The sequence below is a fragment of the Amphiura filiformis genome, chromosome 8, assembly GCF_039555335.1.
Source record: "Amphiura filiformis chromosome 8, Afil_fr2py, whole genome shotgun sequence".
In the NCBI taxonomy this organism is placed as follows: domain Eukaryota; kingdom Metazoa; phylum Echinodermata; class Ophiuroidea; order Amphilepidida; family Amphiuridae; genus Amphiura; species Amphiura filiformis.
Genome location: NC_092635.1, coordinates 24,950,091 through 24,970,117, shown reverse-complemented (window position 1 = coordinate 24,970,117; position 20,027 = coordinate 24,950,091). Strand labels below are relative to the sequence as shown.

The window sequence follows — 20,027 nt, the reverse complement described above, 5'->3', positions numbered from 1 at the left end:
CATTGAAATGTACATTTTGTCTTGTGGAAAAGGGATTCAATACCATGTGGTGAGTAAGGGTCATTGTCTGTGAAAAACAATTTTGCAATTCAGGATACAGAAAAAAGTAGTGAATACGAGACTATGGAATACTATATCAGGATAGTTGTAGATCTAAATTAAATAAGTTCAAAGTACAATGAGGCAGCACTGTACATCTTATCTGAATCTCCGGCTTTATATTGATAATAATTGGGTAAGTCTATAATCTTAGTAGTTGGGAATATCCCTTGAGCTAAAACTATCTTTATCTATCGCAGATAGAGGACTAATGGACTTTGATCGTTTTTATTATCATAATATAAAAAACATCTGATGGCATTTGTAAAAGCTGCACCTAATGCCATTCATCATTGCATTTATTTTTTATAGCAAAGTAAAAGTTTTCATTATTTCCTGATACTTGTTATCATTATTTTATATATCTTAATTTATTTTATATTTATTTAAAATTATAATTGTTATTATCTTGTGAAATATAAAATATCTGGTGGCATTTGTTAAAGGCCCATTCAGTGAATTCCAATTTTCTTTGCTTTACCTCAGTTGTTCAGCTCAAAATTAAAAGGTGACATATCAGACAGTAAAAACTAACATTTTTATGGAAAAAGAAATACTATTTTTATGGAAATGTTGCAATATGCTTTGTCAAATGAAACCTTTAATGCCATCCATTTATTTATTAATTCAATTGTTTGTTTGTCATTCATTCATTCATTCATTTGTTAGCCCTGGCTGAAATTTGATATACTTTTGATACACCACTTTTGATACGTATGAAAAATGTATGAAATAAAAAGTATTTGAATTGGAACCCTCATTTCATACACTTTTATGTATCAAAACTGTATCAAATTAACATTGCATACACATTTTATACATATCAAAAGTGTATCAAATGCCAAGATAATGTATCAAAAAAGTATCAAATGAAATGTATCATTTCATTTCATACATATTTGATACATAATTATATCAAAAGTGTATCAAATATGTAACTGTATCAAATCAGGGTTCCAATTTAAACTGTATCAAATTAGCGTTGAAATTTTTATCCTTTCATTTCATACACATTTCATACATAATTTATATCAAAAGTGTATGAAATATGTAACTGTATCAAATCATGGTTCCAATTTAAACTGTATCAAATTAGCATTGAAATTTTTATCCTTTCATTTCATACACATTTCATACATAATTATATCAAAAGTGTATGGAATATGTAACTGTATCAAATCAGCGTTCCAATTTAAACTGTATCAAATTAGCGTTCAAATTTTTATCCCTTCATTTCATACACATTTCATACATAATTTATATCAAAAGTGTATGAAATATGTAACTGTATCAAATGAGGGTTCCAATTTAAACTGTATCAAATTAGCATTGAAATTTTTATCCTTTCATTTTATACACATTTCATACATAATTTATATCAAAAGTGTATGAAATATGTAACTGTATCAAATCAGGGTTCCAATTTAAACTGTATCAAATTAGCGTTGAAATTTGTATCCTTTCATTTTATACACACTTCATATCAAATCAGGGTTCCAATTTAAACTGTATCAAATTAGATTTGAAATTTTTATCCTTTCATTTCATACACATTTCATACATAATAATATCAAAAGTGTATGAAATATGTAACTGTATCAAATCAGGGTTCCAATTTAAACTGTATCAAATAAGCGTTGAAATTTTTATCCTTTCATTTCATACATATATGATACATAATTATATCAAAAGTGTATCAAATATGCCACTGTATCAAATCAGCATTCCAATTGAAACTGTATCAAATTAGCATTGAAATTCTTATCCTTTCATTTCATACACATTTTATACATAATTATATCAAAAGTGTATCAAATATGTCACTGTATCAAATCAGCATTCCAATTGAAACTGTATCAAATTAGCATTGAAATTATTATCCTTTCATTTCATACACATTTTATACATAATTATATCAAAAGTGTATCAAATATGACACTGTATCAAATCAGCGTTCCAATTCTAAAGCTGGCCAGCGGGACCGCCCTATTTTTTATACATGCCATTTGATACACTTTTGATATAGTTTTCTGATACACTTTTGATACATTTTTTTTGATACACTTTTGATAGTTTTTTTGATACACTTTTGATATAGTTTTTTATACACTTTTGATACAGTTTTTATACACTTTTGATACAGTTTTTTATACACTTTGATACAGTTTTTCAAATTTCAAAATTGGTCCAATCAAGCTCAAATTCAACAAGAATTATCCTTACATGATCTAAACGTCAATGGTCAAATTCTGTATGCAGCCAGAATTTGACTAAGTCCAATTTGATACACTTTTGATATACATCTAGCACCAAAAATAAACTAAGTTCATTTTGATACACTTTACATACACTAAAAAACTGCAAAGTCCAATTTGATACACTTTTGATACACCACAAGCATGGCCAAAATTAACTAAGTTCAAATTGATACATACACTTTTGATACATTTTGATACAGTTAGGTGGTATTTGATACAGTTTTGATACCCTATATTTTCTGTTGATACATTTTCAATACACCCTTTGTATATCAAAACTGTATCAAATTGCCGTTTGATACAGTTTTAATACACTTTGATACACTTTTGATACACTTGCTGTATAGAATTTCTGCTAGGGAGTTCATTCATATTGATTAATTGTCTTTGCTTTTTGCTTCAATTTCTGCTGCATTATTTTCATTTCTGTAAAGTACTGAAATGATTGTTGATGATAATTGTAAATGAAAGAAAATAAGTGTTGATTTGATTCTTTGTTATTATGGGATTAACTGTGGTAGCCCCCCCCCCCCCACTTGCCCTGGCCAGTCAGAACAAAAAAAAATATTAGGTAAATATTCAGTTCTTCTCCTCTCCTAGATTACACTTTCCCCCTCCATCCCCAGGAAATTGGGTAGAATCATATCATCATTTTGTGTGCTTATTCCAAGAATCACAAAATCTGAATTTCGTAAAATTCTGTAGGTTTTTTTTGTGATCTGTGATTATTAAACCAATACAATACAATTTTAAAATGAAAAAAACAAAACAGGTCAGTGTTGTTTCATATATCTTCCATTTTCTTTAAAGCCTCTCCATAGATTTTCATGCGTATGATGAGCATGTTTAAATTCAGATTATCATAATATACTTGAAATTTTGTTGAAAACAGCATATTTATCTCACTAAATGACAGTGAGCTACAAGTTGGTGGCGGTTAGGGGAAATCCCATGCCTTAATAGTTACCATGGTAACCTGTCTCTTTAATGCACAGCGGGAGAACTGACTGACTCACTGACTTCAATATTTACTTGAATCCCAGATTGTATAAGCTCTAATTGTGATTTGTGTTTGCTTTTAGTGGCATTACGGTGGGTATGGGGATGTGCAGCTCAAAAAGGTTCTGTATTATTACTAAGCTGTAATTTTCACTGCGGTTTAATTTAGCAGATTTTGTGCATTGGCATGGAAATGTTAAATATAAAGACATTCATAACATGGTGTATGCATGGGTGTCAATCCCGGGGGACAGGGAGGATGTGTCTCCCCCCACCTTTTGGCAAAATGACCAATTTTTTGTTCTTTTCAGCCACTTTTAAACAATTTTGGTCGGTTATCCCCCCTTCCACACATTTCAAGCCAGAGTGGCGCTATTGGGTGTATGGGATGTTTGTAGCACATCAGGCGATCAACTTCAGTCATGACCGACAGACTAATATACACATTGACAGTTATAGCCACTGAAAATTAGCAATTTTCTTTGTTTGGTGCAAAAAATGAAAGGAGACATATCTGACAGTAAAAACTGAAATCCAATTTTTAATATGGAAATGTTAAAAATATTGCTTTATAAGTAGAATTATTTCCTGAATCTTGATATGTTTATTATTGCACACAAAAACCTCTTCCTCTCTGCTTCATCTACAAGTTTCAAATTTGTTATTCCTTAGTAATATAAATCTGTATGTATTAGCATAAGCAACTCGGTATGGATTATTGATTGAAGGCATAATTTGATTTCAAGGACTGCTCGGTATTGAAATGGGAAATCCTTCAAATGCAACAATAATATCCCTTGTTGTTGCCTTGATAATATCGGCGCACGAGTGGTTTGTTTTCTTCTGTCACTCACGGTCATGGTTTTGGATTTGAATTATTAATTAGACTGAACCTGCTATTCTTGAACAGTTTTGTAGGTGTTGTACCACACGACATAACAAATTGTTGTGGTTTTGGATTTGAATTACCATAATTGAACTGAACCAGGTATTTATTTGATTTGGTGTGGTTTGGTGGTTCTGATAGTTGAATAGTTTAGTAGGTGCTTAAAGGCCCATTCAGCAAGTGTAAAAAAATTAAAATTGTGTATAAGTTGCTTAAAAGTGAAGGGTAAGTCATTAAAATTGTCATTAGGCATTTTTGATGTGAAAAATTCAAATAACAATAAAACAAGGAAAGCAGCAGTATTGACAAAATTAACCCCTATTCAAATATGTGTAGCTAATTTCTCTACTTAACTTAAGGGATCTAAAATGAGCGTTTATTGCGTTTCGACAGTATTTTTTGTGGGACATGAGAGCACCTCAGACCTATCGAATTGCATTCTGAATACGAAGCATGTCTTTCTGATATCAAATAATTTTCATTTTTTGAAAATCACAATATAATACAAATTTTATGACAAATTATAAAAATTTGACATTTTTCAAATTTTGGATATATAACAGTCCTCGAAGTAAATTATATAAATCTAATGATATATTCTTAAAGTGTATATAGCAGGGAGGAAAAGCCGACGGTCAATTGAAAATTTTGACCTTTCATATTGAAGATATGGATTTTTTCCCCAAAAGACCTATTTTTTTTTGGTGTTTTGGAAAAAAAATCCATATCTTCAATACTGAAAGGTCAAAATTTTCAATTGATCGTCGGCTTTTCATCCCACCTACATACACTTTAAGTATAAATCATCAGATTTATAAAGTTTACTTCAAGTACTGTTAAATATCAAAAATATAAATTTTAATGATTTGCCATAAAATGTGTATTAAATTGCAATTTCAAAAATCAAAATTATTTGATATCAGAATGACATTCTTCGTATTCAGAATGCAATTCGATATGTCTGATGTGCTCTAATGTCCCAAAATAAATACTGTCCAAACGTTCATACCCCAGCCCTTAAGTAGAGCTATTACAATTTCATATACAATGTCAAATTTTGTCTTTAATACATGGCTGTCGCCTAACTGCTAACACTGGTGAAAAATAATTGAATTTTGATGATTTTGGTGATTTTCAAATCACTAAATAAGGCCTTTTACCACACATGATATCATAATAGTATGAATTACTGTAACTACGGCTTTTGTTTGGTTGGTTTTAGTTTTGTTTGTATATTTATTTTATTTTTTTTTTTCCTGTTCACAATTTCACATAACAAAATATTATTTGTTTTATAAAATTACTCTCATGATCTTTTAATTCTTGGAAACAGGACTTTCTTAATTGTGATAAATTCTAGATCAGATATGAATTTATTTGTTGACAACTAGGAATTAATGACATATTAGTTTTTAAATATGAGAAGAAAAAAACAACGTCACCCTGCTACGATAATTGCCAAAGTCATTTTGTGTAAATTTAAGAACAAGTACCAAAAACGGTTCAAGCATGCATTTTAACACATTTATTCACCAATCTTTATACAAGAATAAATGATAATGAGACAAATTAAAAGGGATAATCAGAAATGATTAGGGGGATTTAATATGTTACTGATGCATGCTTGAACCATATTTTGTACTTGTTTTCAAAATTACAAAATATGACTTAGGCAACTATTGGAGCAGGGTGACGATAATTTGCATACTTCAGTATAAATCCTGTTTCGGGTGGATGTTTATACTGTTCTTGTTTTTACTATAGGTGAGAAAGGATTCCTAAATAAGTCTGAGTTAATAGCTCAGTATTATCATGTTAAAATATTGAATATTTTCAGTCATCCAGTTGTTGAAATCACATATTTGTTGAATTAAGGTGGGTCGGAGGGGAGTATGACATCTATAGCTGTGTTTGCACTCAAATATTGAGACAAGTAAAACTAACACAAGAAAATGGTATGGATTATATAAAGGTGATCCCAAGACTTGATACACTGTAGTGTCATTTCAACGTGCATGATTTTTCTCGGGAAGGGGGAGGGGGAAATGCCCTAATCTTTGTTCATTAACTCATTTCCTATATGAGATGAATGTAAAATATTAGAAGTCCAGTCTCATCATACTTCTTCAGGTAACTGGTGAGCTGGGTTGGCCATAGAAGTGGTCTGTTTTGTCTTTATGGGTTAAGTAAAGACCCCGGGGGGGGGGGATCTCAGTACAAATGACCATACGGGGACGTGCCGCAAATATGGGTCGCATTTTCAGCCTCTTGGTATATCAATGACCCCTTTTTCAAAGTCTATTTTGGTATATGAATGGGTCCTTTTTTTCAAATTTTTTTCGGAAAATAGCCCAATTTTTCCATAATCTAGCAAAAAATTTCCAAATTTTCCCAAAATTTTTGGAAAATTTGTAAAAACTAAGACAATTTTGGTTAAATTCGGCCGAAAAGTTTGACTTTTGGTATATCAATGGGTCCAAATTTCTTGAAAAATTGGTATATTTATGGGTCCACTTTCAAAAACCAAACTTGAGTACCCCCCCTGGGGTAAAGACATGGCAGAAGTAATAGTTTAAAAGAGCAATGAATTTATAGAGATGGTTGAACCCAGGACTTCTGTAATACCAGGGACTTTTTCTTTAACCCCATGAGAACTACCTGCCGATTGGCCAAAATGAAGATTGTGTTCAATTTTGAACCAATCAAGGAGGGTAATAAGATCCTCTGCAAATGTAAGTTTGACCATGAAAAGTTTAAAGCCTAGTCATAATTGGCAATTGAAATGAGCATTTCAAGTTATCAACCAATCAGAAATGCTGTTAGATGATCAGTAGTGTCCAGGGGGTTAAGCATTGGATTGTACCCTTGTTGTTTTTGACAATGTGGTTATCATAAAATGAATGGTGGTTAGAAAGTTCAATTTCCAGGAATTTTTTAACAATCAAAACTGTTGGTTAGAAAATAGTGGTTAGAAAACTTGAAGTTTCTAACCACAATTCATTTGTGAATGGTGTTTGACAAAAGTTTGTAGTGTATTACAGTTATTTATGCATTTGTTTTTGCCTTTTCACATAATTGAAGTTTCTAACCAACAATAATTTCATAATAAACCACATTGTCAAAAACAACAAAGGTAGAACTTACCCAATGCTTAACAGAAGTCCCTAGTTATTATGGTTATTATATGCATTTTTTTGCCCTTTCACAGGAAAAATTGACTGAACATTGATTTTAATGATTTTTTTCTGTACACTTTTCTCCCATTTAGTGCTAGATTTAGGATTAGGATTGGTCAATGGAAAGCAGTTTTGATTTTTTTTTAATTCCTGGAAATTGAAGCTTCTCCCCACCATTCATTTCATTTTATTTATACATGTACATGAAGAGGCCCAGATCAGTCTAAAACATTCAGGTTGCTTTTAAACCACATAATTTTTTTTTTTTTTTTTTGTTGACAGCTGACTTTATTCAAAGTTTCTTTAAATCACATCATGATGATTATCATTAGTTACGGTTGCCACCAGGAATTACTATTTGGTGAGGTTTTCATTCTTTGTGTTAGTGTGATTAATTAGATATGAAAAAAGAATTACTTCTAGGATGTGAATGAATCATAGGGCCATTTCCTTGTTGTTGCAACAGAAACCCGGACAAATTGTTGACAAGTAAGCTTATCTTATTTGGTTGTGATAATATTATCAGAATTAATGTATGGATCATTATCAGGTAAATTAATGGACCATTATCTGTACGAATTAGGGACAATTCATTTATTTCGAAAAGTTTTCCCTGAGGTTCTTTATTAGGGTGGTGCTGATCAAGGTCTTAGCTAGGATTTGACAAGTGCTCATAATTTTCACCAAAACTGCCTGTCCACAAAAAACAGTCCTCACTCCTCTGGCGGTTCAGTCAGATCTAAAAGCTTGATATAGCCTTGATATATTAGTCTGGCTAGTCTTGTTTTAAGTATAACCTGTACTTGTACAGCCTGTGTGTTTTGCTATGGCTTTGTTATGTTAACTTTGATTATAATTCAGCATCTGTCAGAGGCATTACTTTTGTATATATATTGGTTGGTGTGTTGGAATGAAATGGGATTCTAAATACTTAGCCCTGAAATTTACCCAAAAGAGAATCAAAAGTAAATGATCTTTCAGGAGTTTGAAATTATTTCTGTTGAAAATTCAGGTAAATTTACTAAATTCTGGATTTTTGTTGTTGTAAAAAACACCCATTCTTTGCATCGGTTTTCTTAAATGTGCAAGCCAGATCTAAACTAAAAGAGCAAGGCCCAGATAGTATATTTTGCTGGTCTGCGTGCCAACTTTTTCCATTCAATTTTACCAAGCGATTCCTGCGGTTGTTTTGCTCCACTACAGCACCCTATTATCATGACAGATGTCGCCATTGTATGCTGAAGAAGCATCCATGTATGCTGAAAAGGTGTCTGCGTGCAAGTCTGTTGTACGCTTTGGCTCGGTAGTGGTCCAAAATACATGATGGCTGGGTAATGACAGCTTACATAGCTTTGCTGAGTGCTACTTAAACTGCCGTCTCCCAATCTTATGTAATCCCTGCTAAGAGCCTGAAAATGCTGCCTGAATATGCTGCACATCCCTGTACTCTGCTTTCCATCTCGTCTTGTCTGTCTCGTCTTGGTAGAATGTAACATTTTCATGGTGCATATATATGTATCACACACGACCAACTATTACATTTGTTTTTGATATTACAGAGACAATAGATATTGTCAGACACCCCCAATCTATGGTATGTTCCATTGGTGAGGCGGTTACATTAGCTTGTAGCGGATCAGCATCGGGGCAATCGGCTCTTCTGTATCAGTGGTTTAAAGATCAGCAAGAAATTCCAGGTAAGGAAAAATAGGGATACAGATGTGGGGGTGTGCGTGCGTAAAACGTGTAAAACGGGGATATATTTCTGATTTTCTACTGTGTAACTGGGGTTACACCTGCAAGTGAGTGAAACGGGGATATCCCCGGTTGACTTTTTACATTAATAGGGCTATACAAGCCCCCTAGAGGGCGCTAAACGCATTAGTTAGGCATAGGCCTGCATGGAGGGGGTGATATCCCCTATTGCATAGTACAGAATCCGACCAATCTGATTCCATACTATCTAACTGGGGATACACACACATGATTTTTTCCAGCAAAGTGGGGATTATCCACGCATGCAATGCAACATAGCATAGCGCATTTAGATAGTCTTGGTTGAATAGTTTACACACACATATCCCCGGTTGGCACGTTTTACTAGTATGTGTGTGTGTGTCCGCAGTTGAATAGTAAGATAGTATAGGCAGTATCGCTGTCTGCAAATATTTACACAAATTTTGAGGTGTACATGCATGGGTTTATTTCTGTGAACTTCTAATCCCGGGCTTCTAATAGGTCAGCTATATGAGCGAAGTTATAAATTCCTACTTCTTAGAGGCGAGAGAGGTCATGTATTAAGAAAATAGGGTATTTGAGGACAAGATAAACAAAATCTGAAATGTTATTTTTCCTTACCTTTACAGGCTCAACAAGTCCAGAGCTGATTTTTAATGCTGTGAAACCTGAAGACCGTGGCAAATACCAATGTCGTGTGAGCAATACATTTATTACAGTGTGGTCTAACCACGCTACTATAGATATGCAGGGGGTACCCAGGCCAGGACCTGCAGGCAGACAATTTCATGGTAAGGATTCCTCTCAATCTTCCAATCTTCCCTTGGTTGTATATCTGTGTAATTTAGTGTATGGATACGAAACACATTTTTCTTGGGACTCAAATCCATGCAGGATAACCCAATTTTTCAGTTCACAATGTTCTTTCATTTTCGAAAGTTTCTTAAAATGGCATAGTGAAACATAATGGTAAGTGTACCACATAAAACACACCAATGCCAAGGATTCTTTTCTTTTTTTAAATTATTGATGAAATAAGGCATACTTTTGACTTGAAATTATCTTTTAGGCAAAAGTTTCATTTGTAGCCTAACGATACAGTATTCCATAACAAGAGAAAAAAACATGTCTGTAAGGCGACGGAAAAAAATTCCGAAATTTGGGTTGGCATTCATTTGTACAGGAAATTTTTTTTCCCAATTTGTTCAAAATCTGGGTCGGTCGGGCCTGTAGAACAGGGTTTTCTTCTTTCGTCGCCTGAGTAGGCCTAACAGTTAAAATATAGTGTAAAGAAATGAAATATTTATTTTCTCAACCTGCTATATATAAACAAAATTTCTTTCCATCTTGTTTCAGCAACTGACAAAGTAGCCCTACTCATTGGTAACCAAGACTACAGGTCAGCGCAACAGTTGAATGCCCCCGAGTTAGACGTAGGACGACTGTCTAATATTTTGTTTAGTCAATGCGGGTTCAAAACAGTCACTCTACTGAATCTGACACTAGAAGAAATGCAGTTTGCAATGAAGGCATTCTGTGAATTGCTGAATAACGGTGTATATGGTAGGTGTTATACTTCGCATGAGTACAAGAAAGTTGTATGTAGAATATGCAGCAGAATTAAAAACTTAGTAAAAAGTGTTTGTCTCTTTAGGGCTTTGGGTTTTGAGATTGTCAGGTGTTTAAAGTTGCTCCTCGAATCTAAAGTCCACAACCCTCAGACACCTTATAACAGTACAGTGCTGCACTGAAATTTTAAATGACAAAGGCAGCTTTTGCACTTTCTTGCACTCACATGACAACATATGTATATAAATCCATACACCTACTGAGGAAGATGTTGGATTCCAACCAGATCCAACCATTTTCATCCGTAAAAAATGGAAAAGTTGTGGAAGATTTGTGAATAATGGTGTATATGGTAGGCCAGGCCAAATTGTGTAAATTCCAACTGGATTTTATAAATATTGGCAACAATTTCCAGCTAGATTGACATGTATAATCAAGGAGGCAGTAAATCTTCCACAGAAGGTGTGTGGATTTTAAATGGAATTTCTGAATTAAAGGCTGTAAATTGAAATAGCATAAAATTGTGCAACTATTATATGCACACAACTAAAGGCACACACTTAATCACATCGCATGATGATGTGGGATACAACACAGGCAGTGTTCGAAATATGCCTCAAAAAGTTACAGGCCAGCTGGGCTTGGCCTTAAAAAGTTACCGGTCAGCTGGGTCGGCAACTAGATGCCAGTCAGAAAAGTTACCGGCCAGGCCAAAAAGTTACAAGCCAACAGCCGGCTGACCGGCCCAATTTCGAACGCTGAACACAGGCTCAGTTGTGTATACAATAGCTTTACAATTGATATGTAAATTGAGATATTACTATGACTGTTAACTGTGGAGACATAATGCTTGTGCTGGAATATGAATATAATCCCGATTTAGCCAGAAAATTGTCATAGACCAGCTGAGAGTTTGAAAACTGAGTAACTAGATATATAAGGTCATACATTTTCAATATAGTTGTTCTGCTGTACATTATTATAAATAATTGCAATTATTTACATGTACCTTATTTTGAACAAGAAATTTATAAATCCAACTGTACAATATGGTGCAATTAATGGGCTGTACCAGTTGAACTCGATGCACCCCCTATGGAAGACATGACCTTATTTTCCCACACAGGAGGTGTAGATTTCAAATGGAATCACCCATTGGTAACCCCATTTGAAATTCACACTCCTCTGTGTGGAAGATTAAGGCAATGTATGGATTTCAAGTGGATAGCCCATCAAGTTGAAGCTTGGCCGTAAGATGGTTCCTTTTGATCGTACTCATTTTGTGACCTGTAAATTTATCATTTACCTTATGAACTTTCACCCCGCTAATTTCAGACATGGTTGACCTGCTGTATGTATAAATAGGAATACTGAATTTCACAGAATGAGATATGCCTTTTACATACACGATACTCTTGTCTCTTCAACAGGTTTATTTTACTTCAGCGGTCATGGTTTTGAGAGTGATGGACAGAGCTACCTCGTACCAGTTGATGCAGGGTCAGGCTATTCTACAGACGAGTGTGTTTGTGCTCAACAAGTACTGGATCTTATGCAGAGTAGGGACACAGCCCTCAATGTACTTCTGCTAGATATCTGTAGAAAAAAGTAAGTAAATACTGTTCTATGCAACATCTTTTAACATGTGCTTGTTTACGCCAGCGCTTTGAGCGAAACCCCCGTTTTGAAGCTATGCTCAATGAAATGCGCACTGACGTCACTGACTCACCAAGATGAAAAATACTTCGATAGGTTTCATGATATATAATTTGAAGTGTTTTGGGGAATTTCAATAATGTTACAGACAGATTCCATTTTATGTTATTGTGGGGTGTCTGTTACGCTTACAGTCAACAAGCCTACATATGGTCTGTTCATCCATATTATTCAAGTAATTTTAATTGTTTGTATTTCAATAAATTTCAGCAATGACTATAGTCCTCATGCTTCCAAGAAATACACGCCACAAGTCAAAGGAAATACAGTATTTGGATATGCAGCGTAAGTATTAAAAATTCATGTAACCACGTGCCTTTCTTACTGTGCTTCTATTTTTTGGTTAATACATTATAATAATCATCTGAGTAACAAATCATGAATTATTTCCATTTTTGAAAGTAATTTTTTTTTTTAACAAAACAAACAAGTAAACAAATTTTAATCTATAAAGAAATATATTGGTGACCATTGATTTTTTTAATTATTGAAGTACAAAGATGCTTATGTTTGTTCACCTCATTTTCAGAATATAACACCACTCATGTTTTAACAATGAAGCAGACAGCTTGAGAAATACATTAAAATCAGAATATCACATACCATCAATATTCTCAATCCTCGCAGGTGCATAGATTTAAGCCTATATTTAATACCTGGCACAAAATTCACACAACATTTGACCAATATTTTCGGTTTTTAATGTTCAACCTAGATGTATTACAGTATTTACAATGTAAAAACACAGTCAATCGGGACAGAATTCCTTGAGGGACATTTTCTGGTGACGTGGAATCTGTAGCTTACATGTCGGTCGAAGTTCATGAAATTGCAGCTGAAAAACTGTTCTTCCACACAATCCCAAAAATCCAAAATTTATATTTTTTTTTTTTTGTCCTCATTTTGCATGATTAGGATATTCTAAATATATGTATGTGTAAAGCATGTTTTATGTTTACCATTGCAATAACAGGCAACACAACTCACAGGCATATGAGGTGAAAGGCAAACCATATGGTATATTTACTGAATACCTCATCAAGAGAATCACTCAACATATAAAGGTCTCACTTGTCATTGAAGATGTCATAGAGGGTAAGTTATTAGTGTGCATGATTTTGTGTTTGTGAAGTTTGTTTTATGTTTGTCATCAAATAACAGGTAAGAAACTCAAAAGGTATGGAAGTTAAGAGGTGGTGGCATATTTACTGAATACCTTACAAAGAGAATCACTCAACATAAAAAGGTCTCACTTGTCATTGTCACCAACAGAGGTGCACTAGCACCCAAAAAGTGGATCATATCGTGACTGAGAAAATGGGCCCCTTGTCTCCGAGATGAGGGGCCCATTTTCTCAGTCACATATATGATCCACTTCTGGGTGCTAGTGCACCCTCTGTTGGTGACCAATCAACCAGAAGGAAGGATCAAGTACCATCAATGCAATGATGGCCTTCTACCAATTAGCCAAAACTGTCACGTCAGTAAATATTTTTGGTTTTGAAGATTCCGTTAATTGTATCACACAAACCAAATGAATTTCTTCCAGAACTTTTGGTTTGTGTCCTAAAAAATAGGTATACAAATTTTATTTAAATGTATTTTTACACCAGTCTTCTTTTTATGTTTTTGTCAAGATGTGAGTCAAGATGAAGATGCCAAAGATTTCCAATTTCCAGCACTATCGTCTGATCTTAGAGAATCCAGATCTATTATGGACCCAATACAATTCAGAGGAGGTCATACTATGGAGTACTGTCATAGAACTCAACTGTGGACAGAGGCTCATGGTGAGTTAGATAATCAATTTATTCATAATGTGTATAGAGTTATCCATACGATGTTGCAGCGGTTCCCAAACTTTGGGTCATGACCTCATCCAAAAGGGGATGCAGGACTTGCTGGAATTAATTTAAAGAATACATCGCCGCGCATTAAAGTGCAGTATATCATCATATTGGTCAAATGGAGTCTCCCAAAAGTCTTTCTGAAGTCACCTTCCAATGTTGTACATGTATGTTTGCAGTGAAACAGGATGTTACAAAATATAGGACAAACATTTCTGACACCAGAACTATCAACATACCAGTTAAATGATCAACTTCATATAGCCTTTGGGTAGTGTGATTTTCTTCTTTTTTTTGATTGTTGCTTTATTTATTATAACCATTTACATATCTTGTTTTGTTTTTAAATTATCAGAATTACCTGAGAGTCCCATATGGAAGCAATTCAGTTATGGTGTACGAGTAGGTATTCAGCTGTCCGCAAGGTTCTCTAACATCATTGATATAGATGTGTTTGTTGCTGACTGTGGTGCAATGGAATCATGTACGGCACAGCTAGAAGAATTCAGTACGGTAAGTAACTAAAAGTACAGGATGTAGGCCTGCCATGTAAAAAGTAGAAGAATTCATCGTTGTAATAAAAGGTGGGTGGTCATGTGACTTGATCAAGGGCAATGAGTCGGATGTCGCTAATATTGTTTTTGAGATATTGGCAAAAACAGTGTTCAAATTCTTTTGTTTTATATTGTTTTCAGGCATTGATATATTGCTCATAACTCGGTAACCAGTTGTCCGATATTGATGGGGTTTGCATCAAAATGTAGCATTCATAAACTGCCAGAAAATGATGTCAATCCCATAATTGCAAATTGCCGATTTGTGATTAATTCCTCTTGATCATGTCACATATGATGTTTTCCTACATGAGTCCCATCACCTTTATTTGAAGTTTTGAGTTAAATTGCTCAAGTGGTTTGGATTCTAGAATCAAAATTGTGCATCTCAGTAGCCCATAGAACAGCGCATTGCTAACTTCCTGGGCGGTAACAACAAAACTACTGTGTTTTTGTTCTTACCCCACCCCACCCCACTCCCACCCCCACCCTCAACATCACATTTCAGGCCTAAAATGAGAAAACTAAATTATAAGCATTCATCTGTTAACAAAATCTGTATTTTAATTCTGACTGAATGCGAGTTATTCCACTTGAAATCCATACACCCCTTATGTAAGACCTGACCTTAAAGGGGCACTTCGTGATCCACAGCCTCATCCTCATCCCCCACTTTTCTCAAAAAAAGTTGAGATTTTTATATCACTGGAAACCTATGGCTACATAATGTTTATATACAAAAAATTTCTTGCAGATTATTTCGTTTAGCAAAGATATCGTGAAATTTGAATTTTCGTTCTGGTGCACCAGAACGAAATTACAACACATTGTCTATGGAGCAGTGTAATACACATAATCATCATAACTTCATAAGCAAAAATCGAAAACAACTGAAATTTTGGGAATAAGCTTTTTTTTGGATACCTACTGAAAAATGTCATAAAAAGAGGATGCTAGGATCACGAAATACTCCTTTAATATCCCACACACTTCAAATAGGGTCACCCATTTAGGTAATCCCATTTGAAATGCACACTCCCTTTGTGGAAGATTAAGGTAATGTCTTCCATAGGGGATTTGTGGATTTCAAATGGAATTTGTGGCAACCCTAACTATTTGGTGCATGTGAAAGTTTTAGTAACAAATAACTTGCAATTAGAAAAATATATTTTCCATCTTTGTATAATTTGCCATGAATTCACTTTGTTTTTCTGTTAATATTTTATTGCAGAGGCTTGACATTCGTGTTGATGACACGTTTCTGAATCTTTTCAATCCAGATGAGCAAGTAGGTGTTACATAATTCATATTGGGAAAAAATGATATAAATATTAATGGGTTTATGAATTGCCCCCTCTAATAAACACTAATAAAAGTGACAGAAATGTAAAAATTTCTATTTCATATCATGTGAGCATAAAACTGGTATTTCCTGAAATCACAAAATTGCTTGGACGAAACCTATTGTTAATGTTTTTCATCAATCTTATTGATAAATAGATATCTGTTTGACATAGAGGGGTGGAGATGTTCCTCCATAAATGATTTTAAAAAAAAATAAAAATAGAACTTAAACCAGGAAGTAAACAGGAATTGTGTTGTTTTTTTACCTATTTCATACCGTTTTTTATTCAAAATTTGCTTGTACAAATGCAAATGCCCTTTAAAAAAAATCACACACCCCAGGGGCATTAATTCGTCAGCGAAGTGGTTTCATAACACCCTGGTAACTGGATCATGCACATTTTGGAATTGGTAGTACATGCCATAGACTTTGTGTTGCGATCATTTTGATCGTGGCGCAGAACTCAAAATCGTGATCCAGTTGACATGGTTATAATCGGATAACAAGTAACACTTCGCAAGTATTTTCAAATTTGCCAAGTTCTAGTTACTTGATCAGTAGTCCTAAAGTGTAGGCCTACGTTATAGTAAACTAAAAGTTAACATCAATAGAGTAATTGAAAGTCAATCACTGAGAATCCATATTTTCACTTTTCAGAAATCCTACAAGGTACCTGCGAGGAAGACCAACATTAGACATCTGCAGAGACTACAGGTGAGTAAGAATCTTGATTGATTTATCAAGCAATTGATCAACTAGCCAATCAATCAAGCATGCAAGCAAGCAAACCATTAAACGTTAGAAGTTAAGCTATTGATGTGTTATTAACTTTGTGATTTGCACAGAGTCAGCAGATGCTCAGATAACCATCAGTCAATAATATTGACCAATTAATTAATCAATCAATCAATCAATTAAATAATAATCAAAATAATGATCAATCAATTGCTTATTCAAATATTTTATTTTTATACTTTTTACAGGGTGACCTTACAGCCACACTTTGTGTGAAGTGCAGAACTCGAGATGGGAAGTTGCTATCTATGAAGCAGCAGTTGGTCATTGAGAAGCCATTAGTGGCTAAACTCTGGCAAACAAAACATTATGCACTACCCAGTGAGGAGTGTTTCCCAGACTCAACAAATGGTAGTTATGGAGATGATTTTGATTCATCCATGTATAAGGAATAGAGGATTTTTGTTTCTGTGGCTAAACTCTGGCAAACAAAACATTATGCACTACCCAGTGAGGAGTGTTTCCCAGATTCAACAAATGGTAGTTATGGAGATGATTTTGATTCATCCATGTATAAGGAATAGAGGATTTTTGTTTCTGTTCACCAGTATCTTGGCTCATAATTGTGGTTTACCCGTCATATGGATAACATTGCAATGTTTGACATTTAAAACACTATCCAGACTTCTTGAGGGAAGAGGCTTGGAGAGGGGGAGGAGGCCAACTAGACTTCTTTGGGGACGGTTGCTATGGCCTTGTTTTGTAAATCTGATCTACTTACAAGTTTGACACATACTTTCTCAACAGCTTTGATTATAACGTAGTATCGGTCAAATGCATTAATATTTGCAATCTTTTTATGCATAGATATCTAATAAGATATCCACAAAACACAGCTATCACAAAAAAGGCACATCAGCCTTCATTCCAAACTATCTTTTTAATTTAGTGTGGTTCTTTGAATAAATGTAAGACCATCCTGCTGACTTGCTCCTGCTGACTTGCTGTTATTACCCCCCCCTTCGGCATTCAGCAGTACACTATTGTTGTAAAGGTACTTCATACAGGCCATATAATCACCTATTGAAAGACAAATTGTGCCCTCTACATCCTGCTGTAGTGCAAGTTCATATCTGCTTAGATCTGTCCTTAAAACGTCTGTAAAAAAACCCATGATATATGAAAGTTTATATACTGTATTTCCATGCATTTTATCTAAGTACCTACCAGTGCAGTAGCTAGGGGGGCAACTTCCCCCTGTGAGTCTTGCCCCCCCTCTTTCCCCTCTGTGGGATGCTGGCCACCTTGATATGTAAGATTTTTAGCCTTTTTTGTACTTTTTCCCCCGTAAAAGTTGGCTTCCCCCCTTCGCCCACCCTCTGAAAAAGTGCTGGCTACACCACTGATACATGTACCTACCACAAAAATGGCAACACACAAATATAAACTCTTTGTATAATGTAAACCAATGTAAGGAAGCTTAGAATTTTGAATTTAAAGACAAATCAAACAGTTCATAATTGGCAAAGCGTGGAAAAATTAATCCTGTAAAAATTTCCACTTTTACAGTATGTTAGAGTTAGAATAAGTTATTTAATTGTTGATAGCAATATTTAATATTAATAAAGGCAAAATAAATATGTGATCCGTCAAACTACATATATACCAAAGATGTAAAAAATAATTAGATATTTCAATACTTTAGTAATCACCCCATGTACATGTGAATATTTGTATATAATATCTACCATATATATGATGTTAACTCATTCACCCATTATACCTGCCAGTTCCACTCGACAGAGAGGGATGATCAGGTCATGAACACAATCATGGATATCATTGAAGTCTTAACATCCCTCTTACTGAAGTGGAACTAGTGGGCATATGAGATGATAAGGGTGAACCACTTGACTGAGAGTCAACTCATGAATATCATTGAAGTCTTAACATCCCTCTTACTGAAGTGGAACAAGTGGGCATATGAGATGATAAGGGTGAACCACTTGACTGAGAGTCAACTCATGGATATCATTGAAGTCTTAACATCCCTCTTACTGAAGTGGAACTAGTGGGCATATGAGATGATAAGGGTGAACCACTTGACTGAGAGTCAACTCATGGATATCATTGAAATCTTAACATCCCTCTTACTGAAGTGGAACTAGTGGGCATATGAGATGATAAGGGTGAACCACTTGACTGAGAGTCAACTCATGGATATCATTGAAGTCTTAACATCCCTCTTACTGAAGTGGAACAAGTGGGCATATGAGATGATAAGGGTGAACCACTTGACTGAGAGTCAACTCATGGATATCATTGAAATCTTAACATCCATCTTACTGAAGTGGAACAAGTGGGCATATGAGATGATAAGGGTGAACCACTTGACTGAGAGTCAACTCATGGATATCATTGAAATCTTAACATCCCTCTTACTGAAGTGGAACTAGTGGGCATATGAGATGATAAGGGTGAACCACTTGACTGAGAGTCAACTCATGGATATCATTGAAATCTTAACATCCCTCTTACTGAAGTGGAACTAGTGGGCATATGAGCTGATAAGGGTGAACCACTTGACTGAGAGTCAACTCATGGATATCATTGAAGTCTTAACATCCCTCTTACTGAAGTGGAACTAGTGGGCATATGAGATGATAAGGGTGAACCACTTGACTGAGAGTCAACTCATGGATATCATTGAAGTCTTAACATCCCTCTTACTGAAGTGGAACTAGTGGGCATATGAGATGATAAGGGTGAACCACTTGACTGAGAGTCAACTCATGGATATCATTGAAATCTTAACATCCCTCTTACTGAAGTGGAACTAGTGGGCATATGAGATGATAAGGGTGAACCACTTGACTGAGAGTCAACTCATGGATATCATTGAAGTCTTAACATCCCTCTTACTGAAGTGGAACTAGTGGGCATATGAGATGATAAGGGTGAACCACTTGACTGAGAGTCAACTCATGGATATCATTGAAGTCTTAACATCCCTCTTACTGAAGTGGAACTAGTGGGCATATGAGATGATAAGGGTGAACCACTTGACTGAGAGTCAACTCATGGATATCATTGAAGTCTTAACATC

The 20,027-nt window shown here is 34.7% G+C and overlaps 1 protein-coding gene across 3 annotated transcripts in view; it reads left to right on the top strand.

Moving 5' to 3' along the window:
* LOC140158839 (mucosa-associated lymphoid tissue lymphoma translocation protein 1-like) overlaps positions 1–18,123 on the top strand; it is a 32,401-nt gene extending 14,278 nt beyond the window's left edge. For all 3 annotated transcript variants that reach the window (XM_072182084.1, XM_072182082.1, XM_072182083.1), the window contains exons 8-18: positions 8,978–9,115; positions 9,785–9,946; positions 10,512–10,718; positions 12,155–12,332; positions 12,651–12,725; positions 13,414–13,535; positions 14,078–14,230; positions 14,643–14,800; positions 16,073–16,129; positions 16,844–16,900; positions 17,170–18,123. In XM_072182084.1, the coding sequence (XP_072038185.1) occupies positions 8,978–9,115; positions 9,785–9,946; positions 10,512–10,718; positions 12,155–12,332; positions 12,651–12,725; positions 13,414–13,535; positions 14,078–14,230; positions 14,643–14,800; positions 16,073–16,129; positions 16,844–16,900; positions 17,170–17,376 (1,514 nt within the window). In that variant the 3' untranslated portion in view covers positions 17,377–18,123. The remainder of the gene's footprint in view (positions 1–8,977; positions 9,116–9,784; positions 9,947–10,511; positions 10,719–12,154; positions 12,333–12,650; positions 12,726–13,413; positions 13,536–14,077; positions 14,231–14,642; positions 14,801–16,072; positions 16,130–16,843; positions 16,901–17,169) is intronic.
* The last annotated feature ends 1,904 nt before the right edge of the window (positions 18,124–20,027 follow it).